This window comes from Hermetia illucens, chromosome 2 (genome assembly GCF_905115235.1).
Source record: "Hermetia illucens chromosome 2, iHerIll2.2.curated.20191125, whole genome shotgun sequence".
Lineage (NCBI taxonomy): Eukaryota > Metazoa > Arthropoda > Insecta > Diptera > Stratiomyidae > Hermetia > Hermetia illucens.
Window position 1 is genome coordinate 186,035,421 of NC_051850.1, and position 23,100 is coordinate 186,058,520.

Genomic DNA, 23,100 nt, shown 5'->3' on the forward strand with positions numbered 1-23,100 from the left:
GAATGGACCTTGTCTATTTACTTGCCCATCCGAAACTCAGGAGATCCACTTTTTAAATGTTTGCCGAGGAATTAGCTCAAATTATTAACTCAACATATTAAAATTAAAGTTCATTGATGCGTTTTGTTGACTTTGTGGGTGTCTGGTTTGAGTTGTGGCTTTCTGTTTCGTCCGTACTAGTCGAAGTTGGGAAGATGGCCAGGCCGTCATCCCATCTCTAGTCTGGGAGTGGCTTAGGTCTGCGATGGATGAAAAGGAGGTTGAGGAGGTGGAGTCGAAACCAAGCTGTGCCCAAAATTCTCATAGGGCAAATGGCCGCTCTACATAAAATTGGAAAGGGAGCCAGAGCCGCCTTTTCAGCGCCTTCAGCGGATCTACCGTCCAGCGCTGATATAAAAAGGCCCCTCACTCCCTCTCGGTAAACAAACACCGGACATAGCCTACACTCTAACAGATTTTCTGCGCTCGTCCAGCAGATTGAACGGCTACGGGAGGAGATCCGGGAACTTAGGTTCCCACCGGAGCACTGCACGGCTCGCTCTTTAGCGACCGGATCCAATGAGGACTCGCCGGGTCCCTGGTTCCACCGGAATACCTCTATTGCTTGAACTGGAGCATCGCATTTACCATCTGCGAATTCGAGCCGAAGACCAACCACCAACCTGAACACATTCTTCAGAGGGGGCAATTACCCGGACGACTGTGTAAGTAAGATAGTGTTTGGATGGGGCCTGAAATTCTCGGGAGCCTCTGACTCGTTGCCGATTGACAGTTTCCTGGTTCGAGTGGTAAAGCTGACGGAAGATATCCTGGGAAAGCAATTTCACTCCCTTGTTGTTAGCAGGACTTGTCCTAGAATGGTATTGCCGTCGTCGGCGAAAGGCTTGATCCTCTGCCCTGTAATCGGCTGTGGGACGAACTGCTAGAGCAGTTCGGTCAGCTTGCCTCCGATGGAAACATACGGAGGCTCATGAGCAGTTACAGGAAGTGGGCGAGCTCTTCGACGGGTATATCCTAAGAGAGATCCACAGAGATGGGGGCCGTCCCAGAACTTTGGAGAGGCTGTATCAACTAATCTAACTGTATCACCAGGCATAGGTCCTTCGCCATGCGATGATTCCGGGGTTGCATTTAACGTCTGTAGTCCGTCTGAATTTGACAAGGCTATAGTGTCTTCTAACGATAACTTTCTGAAAGTAACCGCAACACCCAACTCGGATTAGTCGATAAGCATTGTAGGCAATACATCGATCCTTTCGCCGAATTTGTTTGGGGCGGAGACATATGAACACGTACACTGGGTCCCATACAATATTCGGCTGCGGAGGTATCAGGAAGCTCGAGAGCGAATCATGGGCATCTCGGACCTGAATGACACCAACCCGCTTAAGCGTTCCACTCTCCGCGTCTGCGCCGGATTAGTTTTTTTTAATTCCTGAGTCAAGGCACGTGATAAAATCTCTGTGTCCTGACAGGGATATAATATGGGAGAACCAAGAACCCCGGCCCAACTCTCGCCGAACTGTTAGCATTCGGGTTAGTTCCAGCACGTGCCGTTCGATTCCATATATTATCTCGTGCAGTCGGTGTTCACGACTGGCAAACCTATTAGGGGAGTTTGGTTGGTCGACAGCCTTGGTGACCGTGTTGGTGCTAAGGAATCTCACCACAACAGAGTTGGCGCCCAAGGTGGGGCCACAGTTTTTGCGTACGTAACAGAGTTGGTGCCCAACGTGGGGCCACACTCTTACTGCGAAGAAGATAGAGCTCCACTGGGTGGGACCGAATGGCAGGGGTTTCTTTGAAGTAACCACTCTCTCCCTCCTCTACTCTTCTTTTATTGAAAGGAATTCACTGGTTTGCAGACTCCCTAAAGGGAGGCTTGCCCAAGAAATCGGTCAAACGAAGGTATTCGATTGGTAGTCTGATGGCTTATGGTTACGGAATTCCAACGAAAGAAAATCCTGGACCATCATGGATCAAAGAGATCATGTGAATTCCAAACGCAACCAAAAAGAAGACAACGAACTTCTTGTTCGAGGAGGATAAACGTTGCATGCTTTTCCGATAGATAAACCACTTGTTTGTTGATAGTGGGCCGTCATAGAGCAGCCCTTGATAAGTTGCACTCTCATTGTTGACTCATGTGGTTGCGAGCGATAAAACTAGCTTACGGCGATTTGTTTATTTACGGATGATGAATCAACGCGTGCAGGGCAACGCTTAGAATGCAAATTGATTCATTTATTTATCTTTGTCAGCTGACGGAACGCTGGAGGATAGTCGGAACGAGGGAACATCTCCAAACTGACAACCGAATTTCGGTCCACGAACAACCCATTCACCTGAGGCACAATGAGAAAAGTAAACAGAGGAGCATCTTCTGGGCGTGAGTGTCAGCTGGATTGAGGCGTAATTCGCCAATTTTCGATTGGCTTTTAACATCATTTTGGCTACGTTCGCAGAGGCAATTGCTTCAGTGGGCCAGATCTACGGGAAGACTTTCTCAACTGCGGGAGCGATGCAATACCTTCGGTCGCACTACAGCCATAAATATCGAACCTAATGATTCGTATGAATGCAAAGAGCGTCCGATTTGCATACCAAATGATACGTGAAGCCCCAGCCCAGTAGCGCTTCCATCCAGCTCAATAGTCTGGGCCTGTTCAGCAGATTGTTCCGAACATGAGTCAATCGCCAAAGCTGGCGACGACTGTGTCCAGCTGACGGCTCCACACCAAAGGGTTGTCACGGTCATTCGTGGGAACAATAGAAACTCCGTGATTGCTTTTCGAACCCAGTCAATTGCGCGATATCGACTATTACCGCCACCCGAACTTTGCCATATCAGAACGGAATGTGGTCCATGACGGGAGCTATTCGAAAAATTCGCAGCACAAGGCCTCGACCGCGGGGTCATTTGCACGGTGGCCTCAGGGTGAAAATCGATGATCGACTGCAGCCAGCGGAGTCGACCCGAGAACGGTGGCTGACCCGCTATCGAGCTGCTGCCTGCGACATTTTTTCACTTCATTACGTCTGCACATTGCACTCGCAACACAATTTCACGTTACGCACCAACTTCGCACCCTGCATTGTACGAACCTTGTCTGTGTCGCCTGTGCTCCTGGCTCGGCTACTTCGCCATTGAGTCCTCGTCCTGTTGGGGTTTCCTCGCGCCAGACGTGCGATCGCCACTCGAAAGACACTAGCAACCCGAAAAACAACAAGACATTCGCCACGGCAATTTTTTTCTACGTCCAAATGCGCCTCGAGCCCACAATGTCGGCAGCTGTGGAGTTCGAAGCTGTAGATGGAGTAAAAGATGTAAAGATGCAGCTGGTTTGCGCGGCCGGTGGGGGGCGGATTGAATTATAAATAAAATATTCAAAGTGCGACGAGTATGAATTGGTAAATATACGAGCAGCGTGCGAGTGGGAAAGAGACACAGACTTTAATCAAAACAAAAACAAATGTCAAAGTTGGGTGCGAGTGGTGCTGTCAGTTTGATGGGCGGCAATGCAGTTTATGAAGCAGAGTTTTTCTCCATTCGCCGCAAGAGGGATATTGAGAATTCTTCATTGTGAACGTTAGTTGACAAAATGCACATATTTCACGTGGTACGAAACTTTTCATATTTGAGAATTTCTATTGCTAACATTCTAAAGAAAAATAACGTAATTTGGTAAAACACAGCGTTTTCTGGTATATATATATATATGGCGTACCAGGTTTATCCTCACCTGAGTTGCAAACGCAGAGCTGCATGCGACCAGGCGCGTGTCATGGGTTGCGGATAATGACATGACCCCCCGGGTCAGCTACGAATATCGTAAGTTAATCTTGTAAATAAGCAGCCGCGGACAAGCATAACGTTTCCCTTTGTGTTCGTCCTCCCTTACCGATTCTTCCCGTTCAGGGGGAGTAAACCTCCTTAACAAATCCGTAATCCGGGGTGAAGGAATCGACGCGCCTATCGGATGAATTGCAGTGACGTTATACTGTATTTCAGCGGCCCCCCTCCAAATACCTTCCCTACCTTTGGAGGTAACCATGGGGCATTGCAACATTGGGGCTCTGTTGCAGGGTTGACTGCCTCCCCAACACTCGTGGGAACGAAATTGGGGAAAATATTTCAAATTCGTTTAATGGGACCCCAGGGACACGAAGACAGTACCCAACACGGTTAAGGGTCGTTCAACAACACCAGAGCGGCTCTTTGCCCTTGGATGTTTTGGCGGTTATGCCGTCAACCACCAGGGACGGGAGACCTAGGCGTCATATGGTTTGGACGAACCAACTTAACGAATTTATCGTCCGCGCCTATTACTGTCGTCATGGATCAGAGTACAGACATCGACTCCATGACGAGTTCATAACCCGCTTCCCGGAACTAAGTCATGTTCCGAAGCAGAACGTTGTCAATCAATACCGGGTGATAGTGAATAACAACCGAGTTGCCTTACCAACTAGGCAACAAATCTTCCAATAGGTTTCACTTGAGCTCGGGCTGGAGTCATCAAATTACCGGACTAGTCAAAGGAGTAACACAAGTACTCCACCTGCAAGGCACTCCATGAATCCAGTAGTCAGGAGAAGCTTAGTAACTGGGGATGTCGACCCAATTTATAATGAGGCTTTGACCGCATTCCGGGTCGTATTCACAGAACATGCTGAGATTCTCCCAGACGCTAGGCCAAAGATCCCAAAACTGAAGTTTACTTCGGCAACTGCTAACATCATTGCTGCCGTTGACAGAATTTTGGCTGATCGTTTGGCTAGCGAGATTACTGCTACAGAGGTTCACAGCCTGATCTACGTTGCAGCTGCCACGAGTATTCGTCTCCATAATCAACATCTTAGAGCGAATAACAGAGGTATGCGCAGAAGGACTTCATCGTTCTGGGTGTTTCGACTCAACAAAAGAGTCGAAAAGTTGAGAAAGTTGGTCGTGTTACGCAAGCACTCCTTGGAAATCCATCACCAAGAGTGCACAGATGCGTTGCGAACATCATTGGAAACTACCATCTGTCCAATGATATGCCAATCGAAGAAATCCTCGAGGTGCTGAAGCAGAAACTTGCGGTATGCTCCAATCGCATTCGTAGGTATCAGAAAAGCTTTCAGCGAAGGACAGACAACATCTTGCTCTTCAAGAACCAACGAGGATTCTTCAAAAAGCTCACTAACTCAGATAGGGAAAGTAACCTCGTTCTGGATCAGGCAGAAGACTTCTGGAGAAGTGTTTGGAGCGAGGCCCTCCCCGAAATGACCATGCCTGACGTAACTGAAGTCGACGTAGAAGCAGCCCTTGACAAGGCAGGTAACTGGAAGGCGCCAGGAGTTGACAAGATTCACAACTTCTGGCTGAAGCGGTTCAAGAGCACTCACAGGATATTGGCAAATCAATTTAATCAGATGATTGCCGATCCTGATTTAGCTCCACAATTTTTCACCAAGGGGATAACTTTCCTTATCCCCAAGGAACAGGGTGCCTCTTGCCCTTCAAAATGTCGACCAATTACTTGTCTTCCTACTTCAGTTCTGTGCGCGAACATCTCAAAACACCTTGATGTTCATAAATTGATAGCTGAGGAGCAAAAAGGATGCGCAAAAGGCTTCCGAGGCCGTAAGGAACAGCTTATAATCGATACGGTAGCTGTGAAGCAGGCTGTCCACTAAAAACGAAACATTTCGACAGCCTACATCGATTATAAATCAGCCTTTGACTCCATATCACATTCGTGGTTACTACAAGTGTTACGCTTGTATAAAATCAAACCGAATGTCGTTCTTCTTCTGAGAACAGTAATGAAGAATTGGAGCACGAAGCTATCGATATCCTCACAAACATCAGGAGAGATACCAATCAGGGGTGGCATTTTTCAAGGCGACTCCTTAAGCCCACTGTGGTTTTGTTTGGCTTTGAATCCGCTATCCCATCTTTTGCATGAAAGCAAATACGGGTTCCAAGTCAAGCATGGCATATTGTCGAAATGTACATTAAGTCATTTGATGTACATTGACGACATCAAATTGTATGCCAAAGACGAGAACCAACTTCCCTCCTTGCTGGACATCCTCCTCCATTCACGGAGGTCATATCAAAAATTTGCTGTTGTCAGGCGTTGACATCGAAGCCTCCAACAAATGGTTGACAAATGGTGTACTTTTCTATGAGACCGAAGCATTCATAACTTCAATTCAGGATGCTTCGCTCCCAACAAAAAATTATAAACGGTACATTCTTCACGACTCCTCAATCACCAACTCCAGTTGTAGGTTATGCAACTGTGAAGAGGAGACCATCCAGCACATAACAGCTGCGTGCAGGATGTTGAGCGGTACCGAGTACACCAATCGTCATAACTCCGTCTGCAAGATTCTCCATCAAAACCTTGCGTTGAAGTATAACTTGGTGGCAACCTACCATCCTTACTATAAGCATACCCCGCAGAGAATCTTGGAAAATGATCGGGTCAAACTACTGTGGGATCACACTATTGCCACCGACCACAGTGTTAATCATAACAGACCCGATCTAGTTTTGCTTTTGAAGGAAGAACGAGCGTGCTTTATAATCAATGTAGCCGTACCGTTGGACCGGAACACTGTTGAAAAACAGCACGAAAAAATCCGGAACTACGGCCCCTTGGCAGACGATATGAAGCAGACTTGGAGACTACAAAAAATCGAAGTAGTCCCAGTGGAAATTTCAGCGAAGGGATTAGTCCCGCAGAACTTACATAAAGCGCTGAAAACGCTCGATCTTAGGGCTGGACTATACATGGAGATGCAAAAAGCGGTTATCCTTGCAACCTGCGCTGTAGTCCGAAGAGTCCTGTCCGGTAACAGTCTGACCTAATGGGTTTCAGTCTTGATCTGCACTGTCTTCGATATAAGATCCATGTCTCTGTAGTGTAGAACCACCGCGTCATTGGCAGAAGTGTTTGCGACAATGGGGATGTAGTAATACATTTTCGCATGGTCGTACGCACTTTGCGTTAAAACGCATCATCGCTGTGATGCGGGCCTTTGGATGTTGCCTTCAGCCCATCCTTAGGTTGGTCGCCCCTCGGTCCGGTTGGGCGGGAAGAGGGTCCGTGGGCTTTTTAACTATATATATATATATTTTGGGAGCTACCTACATCCTTCTTCAGAGCCTCAGTTTTCTAAGATAACTACATTAATTGGTTATTTTTTTGTTGAGGATGCAGGGGACCGACCGAACCAATTGGGCAGCAAATTAACTTCTTTTCTTGTGGTCCATAGAGGCAGCGTCTGATAAGTTGCCTCTGCTTTGGACGAAGTCGTCAGTCATCTTTTTTAACTGGTTATTTATTGAGATGATGGGACCTTTGGATAATCACATATAATGTGACTGCAAACTCTGCCGTTGTATTAACATAGCATGCTGGTCCCAATTCAGGTAAAGGAGGAAGGTTTGAAGCAATGCATTTTGTACTATCCTCAGTAAAACAAAAAAAAAAAAATGCTCAAATCAGGGAAAGAGATAAATAAAATATAGTCGCAGTTACGACAGGTTCGCGACTGGCCGACCATCCAATGTTGTTAAGAACAACATGATCGGACCGAGTAATAAGACATGTAAAAATTCTAGGGCATCCACCTCAGTCGACGTGGCAGGGCGAGTCCTGGTCCTGACGACAAATGGGCAAGGGCTATTGACGCATGGACGCCGTCAAGACGTAAGTAAGTTAGTCCGAGCAAAACAAATACGCGTCTGTACGCTAAATATTGGAACCCTAACTAGAAAGATCGAGAAATTCGCAAGATCCCTTCGGAGAAGACGCACTGATATCTCCGTCCGACTACGGCTGAATTCTGCCTGTCAAAACCTTCTCCTTCATCCTTACCAGGAAGAGCGGAAGAACGGGAAGCTGGTGACGTGGACGCTACTGGTTTAACGCCGGTGTGTGGAAATGGATCCAAGCGGTCCGGACACCGTGAACCTGGAAAGGCCCGAAGCCGACGGCAGAAGAGAGCACTGCAAAGGAAGATGAAGCACCTTGGGAATGAGGACATGGACGTGGCTGTACCACTAGGCGCGGTAACGCCCAGAGAAATCAGACACAAGGAAGCGGAATCTCCGGCGGAAGGTGGGGATAAACTGGAAACCCCGGTAAGATCCACACTGGACGCACCAGACTCTTCTGTCAGCGGTAATGCGCGCAAGAAGCGTAAGACCAACACATCTGCTGTGGACAACGCTTTATTGTGCTCCGCACCAGGGCTTATATCCACGCGTCTCGCGGGGACTAGGACCGGTGTGCCCCCCGTATGGGGGCTCGCACTGGGGGAGGGACTACAGAGTGAATCCTACCTGCTAGTAACTTCTCCTACACCTTCCAAGGAACAGGCGGAAGGAAAGGAAGCCAGAGACGTAAACGGAACTGACTTGATGCCAGTTCGAGTGATCGAATCTATGCAACCCGGACACCGCAAACCAATTAAAGCGTAGTACTAAGTTTTTCGCACGAAAAAATATTTTCGAACGAAATTTTTTCGCTGTGGAAAATTGACAGTGGAGATTTGTGACAGTGACAGTGGAGATTTTGTTCACCGGATCGTGCACAGAAGATTGTTGCCGCTTGCTGTTATCTTCATAATTTTCTCAATCCAAGGGTTTATTGTCCCACACGTTATGCAGACTATATTGATTCGAGCGGTAATCTCATTGAGGGCGAGTGGAGGAATAATATACCAGCGAACTCGCTATTTAGTTCAACAATAAATCCGACACAAGGACGACCAACTGATATCGGGAAAACTACTAGAGATTCATTAAAGGAATTCGTAAATTCGCCTGAGGGTTCAGTTCCTTGGCAAAAAAAATAACACATCAAACGAATAAAAATTTGTAAATTTTTTGTGAGAATTACATCAAAAAGTTGATCGTACAATAAAAGATTACATTTTTTCAAACACAAATTTATTTATTTATCATGTAACACATATTCTAGTTTATTCTATAAATTTCCGTTGTTTTTATGGGCCATAACCCTTTCAAAAGTTTTATTAAAAAAACTCGTGATTTAATTTTTCGACTTCGTCGGCGGGCAATTGGCAGTATAGTCGGTCGAGGTTGGCATGCATAGACATATATTTTAATTTCGGCTCGTCGAGTTTTGATTTTTTGATTGCTATCATATCGGAAATAACTTTCGTCAAGTCGGTAGCAGGTTTTAATGTCTGCGATGATGAAGAACACTGTGCATTCTGAAAGTAAAACGGGTTTAGTTAGTCGAACCGTCTAAAACATTGTTTTATTAACTTACGAAATTGTACTGCGAACCATCTGATGCAGGGCTCGAAACATCCTCCTCGGTGGCTATTGTGCTTGTTGAAAAAGTCCTGTAAAAAATCTGATCACGGAATGTGCACACAAATTTTAAAATGTTACATTACCTTCTTTTGGACGAATTCGGCTGCAAAAAATCCAAACAAACTGAAAATTCTGCACAATCTTCTTCATTGCCAATCGAAGTTTCGGGAGATTCACTTTCATCTTGAATTAGCTCACTGCCGGATTTTTGGCACTGTTTTTTCCTTCCCCTATAACGTGCTAAATCTTTAAAAGATCTATAAATGGTCTTACATTCCGCAACTGTAATAAAAGCACAAATATAATGCCTACACCAACTTTTCCATAAAACTGTATTACCTGGTCTTTTCATTTCTTTGGAAATCTTCTCCCAAGCGGCAGCCAATACCGTACTTTTTCGATGCCCTGCTTCGGACAAATCCCACACAGCACTATTTTCTTTTAAAATCTTTATAAATTTTTCCTTTTCATCTACACTCAACTTTTTCATTTTAAATTCTAGAAATTACGTCCGTCCACTTACAAAAGTCAAACGAAATAGAATTTTATAGACTAAATAAAAATAAAACTAGGTAGCTTGCTCCTACTACAATATATTTTAATAGTTAGTAAATACGTATTTCGAAAGCTACTTACTTTCTTCCTCAGTACTTAAGCTACTAAATCATTGGGAAGTTTTTCCTGAATTTTTAAATAAAACAAATTAAAAGTCTGTAGGGACAGATTATAAAAAGTTGCTTAAAAGCTAAAGATCCGTATGTGGGTACAGATTCTAAAGGGTAAAGAGAACCACCACCCACTAACTATTGATAATTAACGGCCATGAACCCTAAAAGTTTTTATATTATCCCTACCTGCATGTGGACCTTTTTACGTTTTTCTCTTTACCCTTTAGAATCTGTACCCACATACGGATCTTTAGCTTTTAAGCAACTTTTTATAATCTGTCCCTACAGACTTTTAATTTTTAAATTAAAATATATTGTAGTAGGAGCAAGCTACCTAGTTTTATTTTTATTTAGAAGAACTACAAGCATCGGAACGATAACTATTTTTATAGACTGTTGGTCAGTCAGTTTATAATCTGCCTATCTGTCATATTTTCACGCGAAAATAATGTGCAGGTGCATTGCTTTCGCACGGAAATTTGACAACTGTGTGTAGATTTCTGTGGATAATTGTGTCTTAGCTAATTTGGTCGAAATTTTTTCGTGCGAAAAACTTAGTACCACGGTGCGAAATTATTTCACAAATGCGAAATTTTTGACAGTTTTTATATGAGATTTCACGCGAAAAAGCGAACTTAGTACTATGCTTAAGGGGCTAAGTGGAAAACAGACGAATGCTCTGCGGGATGAGATGAGACCTTTCGTGGATGAGAACATGGGAACTACGGCTTTTCTCAGAGAAATCAAACACGCGAGGATCGGGTCTCTGGCGGTATGGTGTGGGGGAAATCCTGTCATACGCGGACTGCCGCATACGCTTCTAACTGTTTTCCATAAGACAATAGACTAAGTTTATGTCGAAAAACATAAAGATTGGTCAAATCAACCTGCAGCATGCCAAAGCTCCCTCCTACCTGTTGGCAGCGAGAATGACAAAGCTGCAGGATTTCCCCTATATCTTTCTGGTGCAAGAACCGTGGGTTCGATTTAACAGAATCTGTGGCATTGGATCAGTAAAGGGGGCAAGGATCTTCTACGGCGAAAGATCCATAAGACCGAGAGCTTGCGTCCGGATGTCAAGACGGTTAGAGGCAACTATGCTGAGACAATATTGTTCCCAGGACTTAGCTACGGTCATCATACAATACCAGATAAATGGCGAGAGGAAAAGCATCATAGTTGCCTCCGCTTATTTACCCTATGATTCTTTGTATCCTCCACCGACGCAAGAACTTAGGGATCTGGTGGCGTATGCAGAATCAAGTGGTCTCGAACTCTTAATAGGTTGCGATGCGAATGCTCAACATATTTGTTGGGGCAGTAGCAAATGCAATCCAAGAGGAGAGAAGCTATTTGATTTCATCACTTCAATTGGTCTTATGACTGCAAACGTAGGGTGCGCCCCTACGTTCGTGGGACCGGGAAGAAGCGAAGTAATTGACCTAACAATCTGTACCCCAAAATTGTTAGAGTTGATTACACACTGGCGAGTGCTAGACGAGGTCTCACTGTCAGATCACCGATATCTAGAATTCAATCTGACTATTGCGGGCGAACAGTCTGCAGTACAAAGACGGAACCCTAGGAAAACGGATTGGGCAAAGTTCAATGAACATCTTGGCAATAAAGTACAGTTCCCTAGGCGACTAAGGACTCCTTTGGCGCTGAAAGATGAATTGAAAACTCTGAACTGCACACTTTTAGAGTGCTATGAAGAGGCTTGTCCTATTTCCCGAGGCGAAAGCGGTAAAACGGTTCCTTGGTGGAACCGAGAACTGCAAAAACTCAGGAAATCAACCAGGCGACTTCTAAATCGTGCTTGCAAAAGTAATAAGAACGAAGACTGGTTAAATTTCATGAACTCACAGCGTGAATATAAGGGGCTCGTTAGGTGTTCGAAACGAGACTCCTTTAGAGCGTACTGTGAGGAACTGGAAGGCGAAAGAGAGACTTCAAGGCTGTGCAGAGTCCTCAAAAGGGATGAGTCGGCCAAGTTGGATTCTCTTAGAAAACCCGACGGTACTTTCACGAGCTCCAGACTGGACTCAGTACAGACCCTCCTGGAAGTACACCACCGGGGAGAACGGGTGAGAGAAGTGGTAGGGGGAGAGTTGACGGTTCTTGCAACCCCTTCAACACGCAAGTGTTGCAAGGAGAACTGGGACACTGCGAAAGCGGTTGTTACCCATGAAAAGGTGAGAGCTGCCATACTGTCCTTTGAACATTTCAAAGTACCTGGCATGGATGGCATCTATCCGGCAATGCTAAAGGAGGGTATGGAGCATTTAGAGCGACCTCTAAGAAATATTTTTCGAGGATGTCTTGCTCTGGGCTACGTGCCTTCTTCTTGGCAACAGGTTAAGGTAGTTTTCATACCGAAACCTGGGAAAGATGACTAATCTAATCCTAAGAACTTCAGACAGATCAGCTTGATTTCATTCTTGCTGAAAGGTTTGGAGAGACTGGTGGAGCGTCACATTCGTGGAAACGCACTTAGGTCACACCCACTTAGTGAAAACCAACATGCTTACCAACGTGGAAAGTCCTGTGAGTCTGCTCTTCATTCTTTGGTCACAAAGATAGAGGATGCAACTTTGAATGGTGAGTACGCGATGGGGGTATTCGTGGAAGTTAAAGAGGCTTTTGATTGTGCACTTTTTCAAAAACTTTGTGATGCCGCCAGAGTGCATGGTGTTGATGATGCTTTAATTAAGTGGATCCATGCTATGCTAACGCAAAGATTGCTGTGCGCTGAGGTGGGTGTCGATCGCTATCTGACTGCAGAAGCAACGAAAGGCTGCCCCGAAGGAGGTGTGCTTTCGCCACTTCTGTGGAGAATGCTGATCGACTCACTACTATGCGAACTGCAAAATTTGTCAATACACGCTCAAGCTTATGCTGATGATGTGGCTGTGATTGTTGTTGATCGAGACCTTGGAACGGTGTGTACGAATGTACAACGTGCCGTTGACTTGATAGACAGTTGGTGCCTCAGATATGGTCTTCACAAAAAGGAGAAAACTGGATGGATTTTGTCTAACTGAGATGAGGGGTATTACCCTTCAACTCTCCGAAGAGGTGAAATATCTGGGAGTCACTCTAGATAACAAACTTCTTTGCAAAAACATGTGGAGGTAAAGATGAAACGAGCTCTCACAGCTTATAGGCTGTGCAGACGGACCTTTGCCTTGACATGGGGAATCAGGCCTCATATGGTAATGTATGGATATACGTTCCTATCATTAGGCCGATGTTCGTTTATGCATCCGTAGTGTGGTGGGTTAAGGTGAGACAAAAAGGTTTTCACCGTAAATTAGCCACACTGCAAGGGACTGTGTGTCTGGGTATCACTGGTGCCATGAGCACGACATCCGGCGCAGCTCTAAATGCACTTCTGAATTTGCAGCCCCCGGATATATTTATTCAAAGCAAAGCAAGATTAAATTTATGGGGAAACAACGGATGTGGGGGGCACAGAGCACTGGAAGAGTTACTGGGAATATTGAATGCAGTTCTTACAATGCCTTCCGATTCTCGTGTTCCCATACATCTGTTTGGTAGAAGATACGAAGTTACCCTGAAACGTAGGGAGAACTGGGAAATCCCAGAGGAATGCGTGGCGGGATATACGGAAGTCTTCTACACCGATGGCTCAAAAACAGAAGATGATTCTGGAGCCGGAGTCTACCTCTCGAATAAAAACAGGAAGTCGGCTTTTCTTTTGGGACAATATGCAACGGTTTTTCAAGCCGAAGTTAATGCGATCCTAAGGGCGGCAACTGGGCGATTAACGAGCGGTTGAAGGGCAGGCAATCAGCAGTGATAGCCAAACTGCATTGAGGGCGTTGAGTAGTCCTTTGACCACCAATCGTTCAGGAATGCAGAAACCGTTTGAACTCTACCTCTAGATTCAATACGGTGGAACTATAATACTTTGGGTACCTAGTCACTGCGGTAGAGGGGCGGTGTTTATTAGAAGTATTGGCCCAGTTGGATGTAGTTCTGGCCAACGAAGGTGATGTAAAAACTTATTGGAAAGTGGGATCTGGTTCAATTGTTGATCTGGCTTTTGTCAGCCCTGCGCTGGCATGTGATATATCCTGGGAAGCTAGCGAGGACTTCATGTACAGCGACCGCCAGGCAATCTCCTTTAAACTGAGGACGGAGTGACAGGGCAGGAGACCCGTACCCTGGAAACTGAAATCCAAAAGAAGACCAGGATGGTTTGGAAAAGCGATGGATGAGCAAGCATTAGTGAAGGTGTGGTTAGACCTGTCTAGCAAAGCAGGCACCTCCACGGATAGAGTTTTCCATGTCACAAAAAATCAAATTTTTCAGCATTCATTCGATTTGCCACCGAGCCAGATGACCGGCTCAGACGACAACAGGATCGACTTAGGGCAAAAGGAGCATGCCTATAGAAAAGCCTGCAAGAACATCAAGCACGCCATCCAGCGGAGTAAGAGGGGATGTTTTAAGGAGCTCTGTTCGGAAGTGGACCGGAAAGGGGCGTTCATCTTCGCAGATCACATGCCCTATTCTCTTGTTGAAAATAATCCGAGCTGATGGAGATCTGCAGCCGAATAGGCGACAATAAAGCCCCGGATCTGGACGGCATACCGAATAACTAACTTGCTATCAAATGCATTCGTCCTCCTATAGACCCATATGTCTTTTAGACACTATGGGGAAAATTTTAGAGCGGGTCATTTATAATAGATTACTTCCGATCGTCTAGAGCCAAGGGGGCCTTTCAGATTGGCAGTCGGTCCCGCAGGGCTCTGTATAGGACCCATTACTGTTGAACATCATATATAATGATGTATATTTTTTTTTTTTTTTTGTGCGTACACGGAGGTGGAAAATCTTAGAAAGACACGAAACCAAAAGCGGTGCAGATACTGCCTGCAGCAACCACCGTGTCCCGTGAGAAACTGGGTAATGTGGTAGTTGGTCTCCCCATGTTTTCGCTCAAGCCACACCCTAATGTTGGGAATGAGCCTGTGCGTCCACCGACCTTTCGCAGACTCGTCCCATCTGCGTTGCCAGAGATCAAGCGACTCTGACCTTGCCGCACTTCTACGCTGTGCATGCCCTCCATATGTCTTGCATTGTACAGGACACTCATTTCTTTGGCCAGAATGTCAACCGGGATCATGCCTGCCACCACTAATACTGCCTCATCTGATGTGGTTCTAAAAGCACTGCAAACCCTCAAAGCCATCCGCCGGTAAACCGAGTTCACCTGCTTCCGTCTCTGAGAGTTTGCAAGCGCCTCTGCCCACACAGGCGACGAGTAGAGCAGGATGGAGCGCACCACTCCGGCTAGCACCAACCTCCGGCAATGTTTCGGCCCACCAATATTTGGCAACATTTTTGCAAGTGCCGTGGTGGCACTGGCTGCCTTTTGGCATGCATACTCTAGGTGTTCCCTAAAACTCAATTTGGTGTCAATTATTACCCCCAGGTATTTGATAGCCGGCTTTGATACGATCGTATGTCCACCGACCTCCACTTTTACAGTGTTATTTTTCCTGCGTTTCGTTATTAAGACCGCTTCCGTTTTCGCGTCCGTCAAGGTCAGCCCGGCCTTTTCTAGCCAGGACTTTACCGCTCTCACTGTTTCTGTTGCGTAAACCTCCACATCTTCTGGGTGTTTTGCTGCAACAACCACAGCTAGGTCATCAGCAAAGCCGACAATCGTAGTCCCCTCTGGGACGGGAAGAGCAAGCACCCCATTATACATGATATTCCACAACAGGGGACCAAGTACCGATCCCTGTGGTACCCCGGCTGTGACAATGTACTCTTTGGGACCCTCATTCGTCGTGATTTCATCTATATCTTTGCAGATTATAGTGATCTCCGGCCTGCTAGCTTTTATGTCGGCTTCCTGCCCTAAAGCCTTCCCGATTTGGCTTAAGAATTTGTCCGCGGTTACATCCTTGGATTTCTTAAGTTCCAACATAAGATCTCCCTTCTGGGACCGTCTAATGCGGCTGACGTTGTCTCCCAAATTGGTGAGTTCGGGGTCTGCCTTCACTTTCCTGAGAATGTCGGCGTATGACCCTCCGCCCCGTTTGGAAATGAAAATCAACTCCGGTCTAATCTTCCTCCGATAATTTCTTTTCCGTGGTTCTACCTTCCTCCAAGCTTTCGCATCCGCCTTTGAAGGTTCGATCCCTTTTCTCGAGGTAGCCGCTGCAGTATTTTCACTGGCAGCTTCAGACGTACTTTTCATGAACTCCGCCTTTTTGGGAGTTGAGTCCTTTTTTCTTTTCGGGGTTTGCTGGCCTGTTGAGTCATTCAGCTTCTCGCGCAGCCTCTTTCCCGGTTTCTCCCCTTTTGTGTTTTGAACCGGCGTTACTTGAGTTGCCTGGTTCACTTTTCCAATCGGCGACTTCCCTACTAGTTCATCCTGGGCCTTGCCGTACGTCAAACGGATGCCTCTTATCATGGCCCTTATATTTTGGTGAATGTTCCTGCGCTCCTTGATAAACTCACACAGCTCCATGATCTTTTTACCGAGGGCAGTAAAGGCAGCTCCAGACTGATCATTGCCCAAAACATCGCTAGGGTGAATCGGCGTCAATGATTCTTCCTCATCGAAGACTCCCGCTATACGCTTCCCACTGGGGGTAGCGATCGTGGGGGCTTGTGCCCGTGTGGGAGGGGATCTGCGAAAAATCGAGCTCCTTCTGAACGGATCCATCACTGGAGCCAGTTCAAGTTCCTCCCGTACGCTTGTAACATTAGATGCCACAGTAGCCAAGGTTCCCACTACTGAGGCACTGCGGTCGTTGGATATCGACGGCCGGGAGCCCGCTTGCTCACTCCCAAAAACCGCCGGCACTGGGTTTCCGAAGCCCTGCACCGTAACTTCATTCTTCTTCTGCTCCTCCATGTTTGGTTTTATTTCTGGGTATCCTTCCCATAGCCAATTTTTATCCACCGGTGGGCGTTTACTTCCCACCTACCCGGCCTGCGCATAAACATGCCCATACACGCACATCTCCGGATGCGTGCATGTGCATGGCCATGACACATTCGCCGAGCATTCCCTTATCCGCACGAAGGGACGCGCCTGATGGGAGATTTGGCAACTCCACACAGGATATAATGATGTACTTAACTTTCCGGTTCCAGAGGAGGCCAGGGTGGTGGGTTATGCCGACGAAATAGCACTGGTTGTGATCGCAAATTATCTCAAGGATACTGAGTTGTACTCAAGTGAAACAATCGGTGTTGTTAATGTTTGGTTAGAGAGGCAGAAACGGTCCTCATCACTAAGCGCCAAAAAGAAATTACGCTGCATTAGAATCGGGAATGGTATCATCATTTCCAAGCCAGCCATAAAATTCTTAGGAGTGATGATAGACGGAAAACACTGTTTTAAGCATCCACCACGAGTATGGTTCTGGCAAGGATGAAGCCAGACGTAGGAGGACTGCGGCGTACTTGCAGGCTACTCATTGGTGAGTTCTATCCTGCTGTATGCGATCCCAGTTTGGGGAAAGTACTGCATGTTTTAAGCAGTGAATATTAATTGAGTGTGGTCTACAGAATAACAGCCTTAAGGGTGTGTTCTGCCTTCAGGACCATCTCAGATGATGCAGCGTTCGTCATCTCGAGAATGATGCCGATTGACATCCTAGCAACCGAGATGATGAATATTATATAACACTAGGTCCATCTTTCCTTTATCGCAGGTGAAAAAAGCCGAAAGGGAGTGATCCAAAAACAGATAGTAACAGCGATGGAATCAGTCAGAAAAGGGTCGTTCGACTTACAGTTGATCCCTCTCATCAGGGAGTGGCTGGAGAGAAATCATGGGGAGATCAATTATAATCTCACTTAGTTTCCATTGAGGATAGAGTCAATACCTGTACAGGTTTAAATTGGACACATATTGGTGTTAGTGGGTAAAACTCCCACCCTCTGGCGTGCCTAGAAAGCAATTTTAAAAGGTTTTGTGAATATTCGCAGCAGTTTTCAAAATTTCGAGCTTTGCTTTTAGAGTCAGCCTAATGCCTACAGTAGGATCTTTTTTTGCAATTAAAAAACATGCATTTCTTACCATCATTATTTTTAATAAATCTTTAATAGAAAAATCACTTAAATTATCTCGAATACAAATAATGAGAAACTTAACTATAGGAAAGTACAGATGGTTATAAACTTTTATAAAGTATGTAGAGGGAAAAGATCACATTTCTTATATATTCATTCTCATTGTCGGTACTTCGCTTAAATTTACATTTTTCCTTACACACCGGAATATCGTAATTATTTAAATTCAATATATTGAAGTCTTTCGAGAGGGGGAGGAAAACCATATAAGCATTCAATTAGGGTCTTTTGTATAGAATATCGAAAGTTATCAACACATACTTTCCGTAATAATATATAATTTAGATGAGGTATGCGCATAGATTTATGCAAATTCTTATTCATTCATTTCTCATTTTTATATAACACAAAATTTGATAATTCTTTTTTTTTCTCAATGGGAGAGGCAAGAACTTAGCTTTTGTAATAAAATTAGAGCGAGAGATATTTAAAAGATTTTTTTTTTTTTAGTTTTTTTCTTTGACAAATATTGTGTATGGGTGTGTGTGCTACACTTAAATTTGATTTTATAAAATCTACATTTTTGTCAAAATATTATTATTTTTATTTAAAATCTTAGCATGTTCAATATAATTATAATTTCGAGAGAAATTTACAGTTCATTTAAATCATTTTTTTTTTTCTTGTTTTGCTATTTAATATATAAATTATTATTGAATTTAGCTAAGTTTTAATTGTGTATATTCACGCTCATTCTTATATGTTTTATCAGCAAATAACTTATGCCATTTTTTTTCTATAATTTCATGCAAATTTTGAATTTTCTGATAAATGATTTTATATGTGTTTCGCTTCAAGTTGTGGATATAATTTCATTTATTTGAAAATTCAAACACAGCCTGCAGTGGAAAACTCACTTTCGATACCATAATTATTGTATATTTTGCTGATAATGTGTTCAAATTCATTTTGTAATAAATTTTTTTTATAATATTCATTTCGATTCGAAGAGGTATATTTAATTCTGATCCAATATAAAATTGGATACTTAACATGAGTGTAAGTACACTTTGCTATGATATTTTATTTACGTAATGATATTTAATGAAAGCTGCGATTGCGTTAGCTAGACGAAGTCTCCTATCCTGCAGACGAATTTCTGATAAAATATATTTCAACAGGATGTCCTGAGCTAGTTAATTGTTGAGGATTTGTGTAGGGTGAATTCTTTCGTATCGTGAGCAGTAGTCTCATTTTTATAATATAGAAAACTAAAAAAGCTATAATAATTCCTTTTTTGCTTATAATTTAATTTATTTAAAAACACACCATATTTCGGGAAACGGTTACCCCCCCCCCCCCCCCCCTTTGTGTCCATATCTTTCTGGTAAAGGAAACAACAGGTTCCCGAAATATGGTACTTGTTTCAATTAATTAAATTGTAAATAAAAAAGCAAGAATCACCATCAATTTTAACACCATTTTAAATACTGGCCATCAATCCACTTCAAAAATGGCAAATTTGCTATCAAAACTACCTAACAACCATGTTAGGAGGAGTAATGAGTCACATATCTCCTTTTCTTGATACCGTAAAAGGGGCGGAAATCTGCCACTTGCCGAGCGAATTTGGTACAAACCCGCAATACTACTCGATAAATAGATCACCAGAAATGACGAAATACTTACATTGCGTGAAGGATAAAAGGATGAAAATCAGAGCAGGATTCAAAAATAGAAACATTTCGGTGTGGTGGTGTTTTGTGTTTCAAACAGAAGCAGCATAAAAACTTAAAGATTACTTATCTTATGGTGAGAGAGCTTAGCAAGGAAGATCCTCTAGAAACGCAAATCCACTAAAGACGAAAGGGGAAACTTGAAACTAAGCGGTAATCAAAACTCTAAGCTAAGATGTAAGTGTTCTGCCCAGGGCTGAATGATCACAGAAACGATCCAACCCTGCATAAGGAGGCACCCTGAACCCATCGATGGAAAACCAGACCATAGGTTCAGATTCCCAACTTATTCAATTGAGGACCTATCCAGTTAGGATTCAGTCTTTAACCCCCCCCCCCCCCCCCCTTTTTTTAGCACTGTTGAATAAGCCATTTCTGGCAAAACATTGCAAATTGTCTTTGTGGAAAATGCCTTCGGGTAAATTAGAACCCCTGGGCTGTGAATGGGTGGGAAATCTACTGGTAAGGTCAAATAGGAGCGGCAGTTTTCCTCTGACGATCTCAACTCGGAGCTCGGTCGGCAACAGCTAAGTTTTCATTTGCACCCAAGGCAATCGAGTCCTATGGAAAGATCCAGTTACGGTAATGAGCGATGCGAATAACTTAGGTGGAAACTCCTCCTGACTGTAAGGACAGCACCTTTGCAAGGCGTCAGGCCTTGTAAGATGAGGAGTGTAAAGGAACAATTTGGTGGCCAGAATAACCTCAACAACACTACCTGAATGCTGTTAGGAAGCAAAGCAGGGGAGAAAGCCGATAAATTGAGAACTTTCCTTATTATCGGCGTTCCAAGACTGGAACTCTACTAGGGGCTTCGGAGCGCTACGCTAAAAGTGTCGGTTCCTATGCCAATGGAAGTGCTAGAACCTGCTCTTGAATGGTGGTTTCAAAAGACCTCCAGGATATACTGGCTAATGGTCGATGTAATAACAGTGAAATTAACCATTTAAACTTAAGAGTGAAATAGGTTGATTCTTTGGTGCTCTGATTATATAAAGTTTCCCCATAGCAAGAATGGAATTCCCAATGGAACATGGCCTAGACTCACTGTGAACGCTAAGAAGTCTAGACTTAGTTATGTTCACTGAGAACGTTAGGCGAGGTAGCTACATGCTACCCACCAGACAAGTACTTAGGAGTACATCCCGACTCCAGGCACCATATCCAGGAGCAATATCGGAAGTTCTGCAGATTGCTCTGGTGTTGTGGGACTGCGATATGCAAGACCTAGGCGCCCCTCCCCCACCCACATTTATTTGGAGGTGAAACGGAAAGCAGCTAAAGATGTACACAGGTTCGATATCATTAACGAAAATACTAGAGAAAAAAATTAGACTATACGACGACAAGTCAGTTGGTAAATACCAAGGAGGTTTCTGCACTAGAAGATCAACAATTTACCATCAATTTATGGCCAACATAACATACATGAGAAAAATACAGGTAATTCGACATAAACGCCCATACAATATTTGCGGACCTCATAACAAGGTTAAAACTGTACACGGCCATAAGAGAGTTCGGTATTCCGACGAAATTGATAAGACTGACTAGGCTGACCCTGACCAATGTGCGAGGCCAGATAAAAGCAGCAGGATTATTCTCGAGACCATTCAACATTAACAACGGTCTGAGAAAAAAAGGACGCCCTATCATGCGTCCTCTTCAACCAGGCCCTGGAGAAAGTGATTCGTGATGCAGACGTGAATGCGAGAGAGAGAGATTTAAGTCCACTCAACTACTGGCCTAAGCTGACGATATTGAGATTATGGGAAGAAAAACCCGAGTTATACAGTCTACCTTTATCCAGATCGAGCAGGAGATTACGAGCTGCACATAAGGGGAGGCATGACGAAATATATGCTGTCAACGTCAGCACCAAAAACCAACCAACCAGCAACATCAAATCGCATCAAAACAAGAATAAAAAAGATTGGAGACTACAACTTTGAGACCTTTGATAACTTCTCCTATCTAGGGTCGAAAATCACAACCGATAACAGTTATGACGATGAAATCCACGCACGGTTGTTAGCAGCCAACAGAGCCTATTTTAGCTCAGAAAAACTGTTTCGCTCGAAACGTCTCACAATAGAGTCAAAGCTCTTACTGTACAAGACTGTGATCTTGCCAGTTCTTATGTATTGCTCGGAGACCTGAGCCCTTGGCCGCGTTCGATAGAAGAATTCTCTGAAAAATTTTTGGTCCCCTAAATGAGGATAGACGATTCCGTAGCCTACATAACGACGAAATCTACGAACGATACCATGACCGTCTGGTTGTGGATAATATCCGGCTGAATAGGTTACTGTGGGCGGGCTACTTAATCCGTATGGATGAGGATGATCAAGCCCGGAGAGTCTATAAGGGCAATATCTATGGTAGAAAAAGAAGATGAGGCAGATCCTGGCTGAGATGGAACGATTGAGTAGGCCAGGATGCAAGGCAACTTTTAGAGATATCGAATCAGTGGATTTCGGTGCAAAGCCGGGATGTCTGGAGATTCTTATTAAGGCAGGCCTAGACCGGATACCGATTGTTGCGCCGTTGATAATGATGACTGTAGAAAGTAGTGCTTAACTTGGGAATTCCAATGTCACTCAACAGCGCAGACCAGAATCAATAATAACCTGTCAGATGCGTTTGAAGTAAATAAAGATGTGACCGAGATGGCTGAAGGGAGGACTTCCTTAGGGCAAAGGCCCGAAATGGGCTGTAGAACCCCGACGATGATGACGACTACCTGAATTCTGTGGTAAAAGGGAAATACACTTTGGCTGTATGGAAAGGAACCGATATGAGGAGGATGTGTGTTTGTGGACCAGTTTGCATCTCTTTTCGTCAGTTTACATTTTTTTCAACAATTTTATTAACAGGACTAAATTAAGTTCAAATTAGAGCTTAAATACTGCATTTTTGAAAAGCAGAGATTGTTCTAATCGAACGAAATCGAGTTCTACTCAGAATTGTACCCAGGAGTCTGCAAGGATGAATGTCCATAAATGCAGTTCGAATTCATATGAAAGTGGAAAAAGGAAGAAAGTCCTGATTCCAGGCGCAAACAGCATCAGAGCAGAAAACTTCTCAAAATACGTGAAGTGCGACAAGCGAAAAAGGAGGAAAGCAAGAAATCAGTGCCGAAAAAATCAGAAATGAATTAAACGCATAAAGGAAGAACCTCGGAATCTCTTTAAATTTCCTTCCCAATTTAAATGAAAAAACCATAGAAGTGGCCAGAGACTGATGTGTCTTGAAAGTGAGGAGGGGATTTTTTTAACTC

At 44.3% G+C, this 23,100-nt stretch overlaps 2 protein-coding genes and 1 long non-coding RNA gene across 6 annotated transcripts in view; 1 reads left to right on the top strand and 2 right to left on the bottom strand.

Moving 5' to 3' along the window:
• The window catches only part of LOC119650435 (rab GTPase-activating protein 1-like), a 48,137-nt gene extending 44,725 nt beyond the window's left edge, over positions 1 to 3,412 (bottom strand). The window contains exon 1 of one of the 2 annotated variants that reach the window (XM_038053256.1): positions 3,106 to 3,412. The gene's annotated coding sequence lies outside the window, so the exon portion shown is untranslated. The remainder of the gene's footprint in view (positions 1 to 3,105) is intronic. The other variant, XM_038053257.1, reaches the window with a different exon arrangement.
• The window catches only part of LOC119650437, a 39,187-nt gene that overhangs the window by 9,804 nt on the left and 6,283 nt on the right, over positions 1 to 23,100 (top strand). Inside the window, exon 3 of one of the 2 annotated variants that reach the window (XR_005249281.1) lies at positions 18,943 to 19,415. The exons of the other annotated variant lie outside the window; for it this stretch is intronic. This is a non-coding gene — a long non-coding RNA (uncharacterized LOC119650437). Of the gene's footprint in view, positions 1 to 18,942; positions 19,416 to 23,100 lie in introns of those variants that run through there. 2 annotated transcript variants of the gene reach the window in all.
• Positions 8,875 to 10,126, bottom strand: LOC119650436. 2 transcript variants are annotated; one of them, XM_038053263.1, is made up of 4 exons: positions 9,686 to 10,126; positions 9,430 to 9,628; positions 9,300 to 9,375; positions 8,875 to 9,240 (listed from the first exon to the last, which is right to left on the bottom strand). In XM_038053263.1, the coding sequence occupies exons 1-4, from the start codon at positions 9,834 to 9,836 to the stop codon at positions 9,040 to 9,042; spliced, it is 627 nt and encodes a 208-aa protein (XP_037909191.1). In that variant the 5' UTR covers positions 9,837 to 10,126; the 3' UTR covers positions 8,875 to 9,039. The 2 variants fall into 2 exon arrangements, with proteins under 2 accessions (XP_037909191.1, XP_037909190.1); XM_038053262.1 differs by having other exon boundaries at positions 9,430 to 10,126.

Excerpts from the sequence above, each read along its gene's own strand:
- LOC119650436 (XM_038053262.1), bottom strand. The coding sequence starts at position 9,836 with ATGAAAAAGTTGAGTGTAGATGAAAAGGAAAAATTTATAAAGATTTTA. Across the intron at positions 9,376-9,429 it reads CCGAATTCGTCCAAAAGAAG|GACTTTTTCAACAAGCACAA; the intron begins GTAATGTAACAT and ends GATTTTTTACAG. Across the intron at positions 9,241-9,299 it reads ATGGTTCGCAGTACAATTTC|AATGCACAGTGTTCTTCATC; the intron begins GTAAGTTAATAA and ends TTTTACTTTCAG.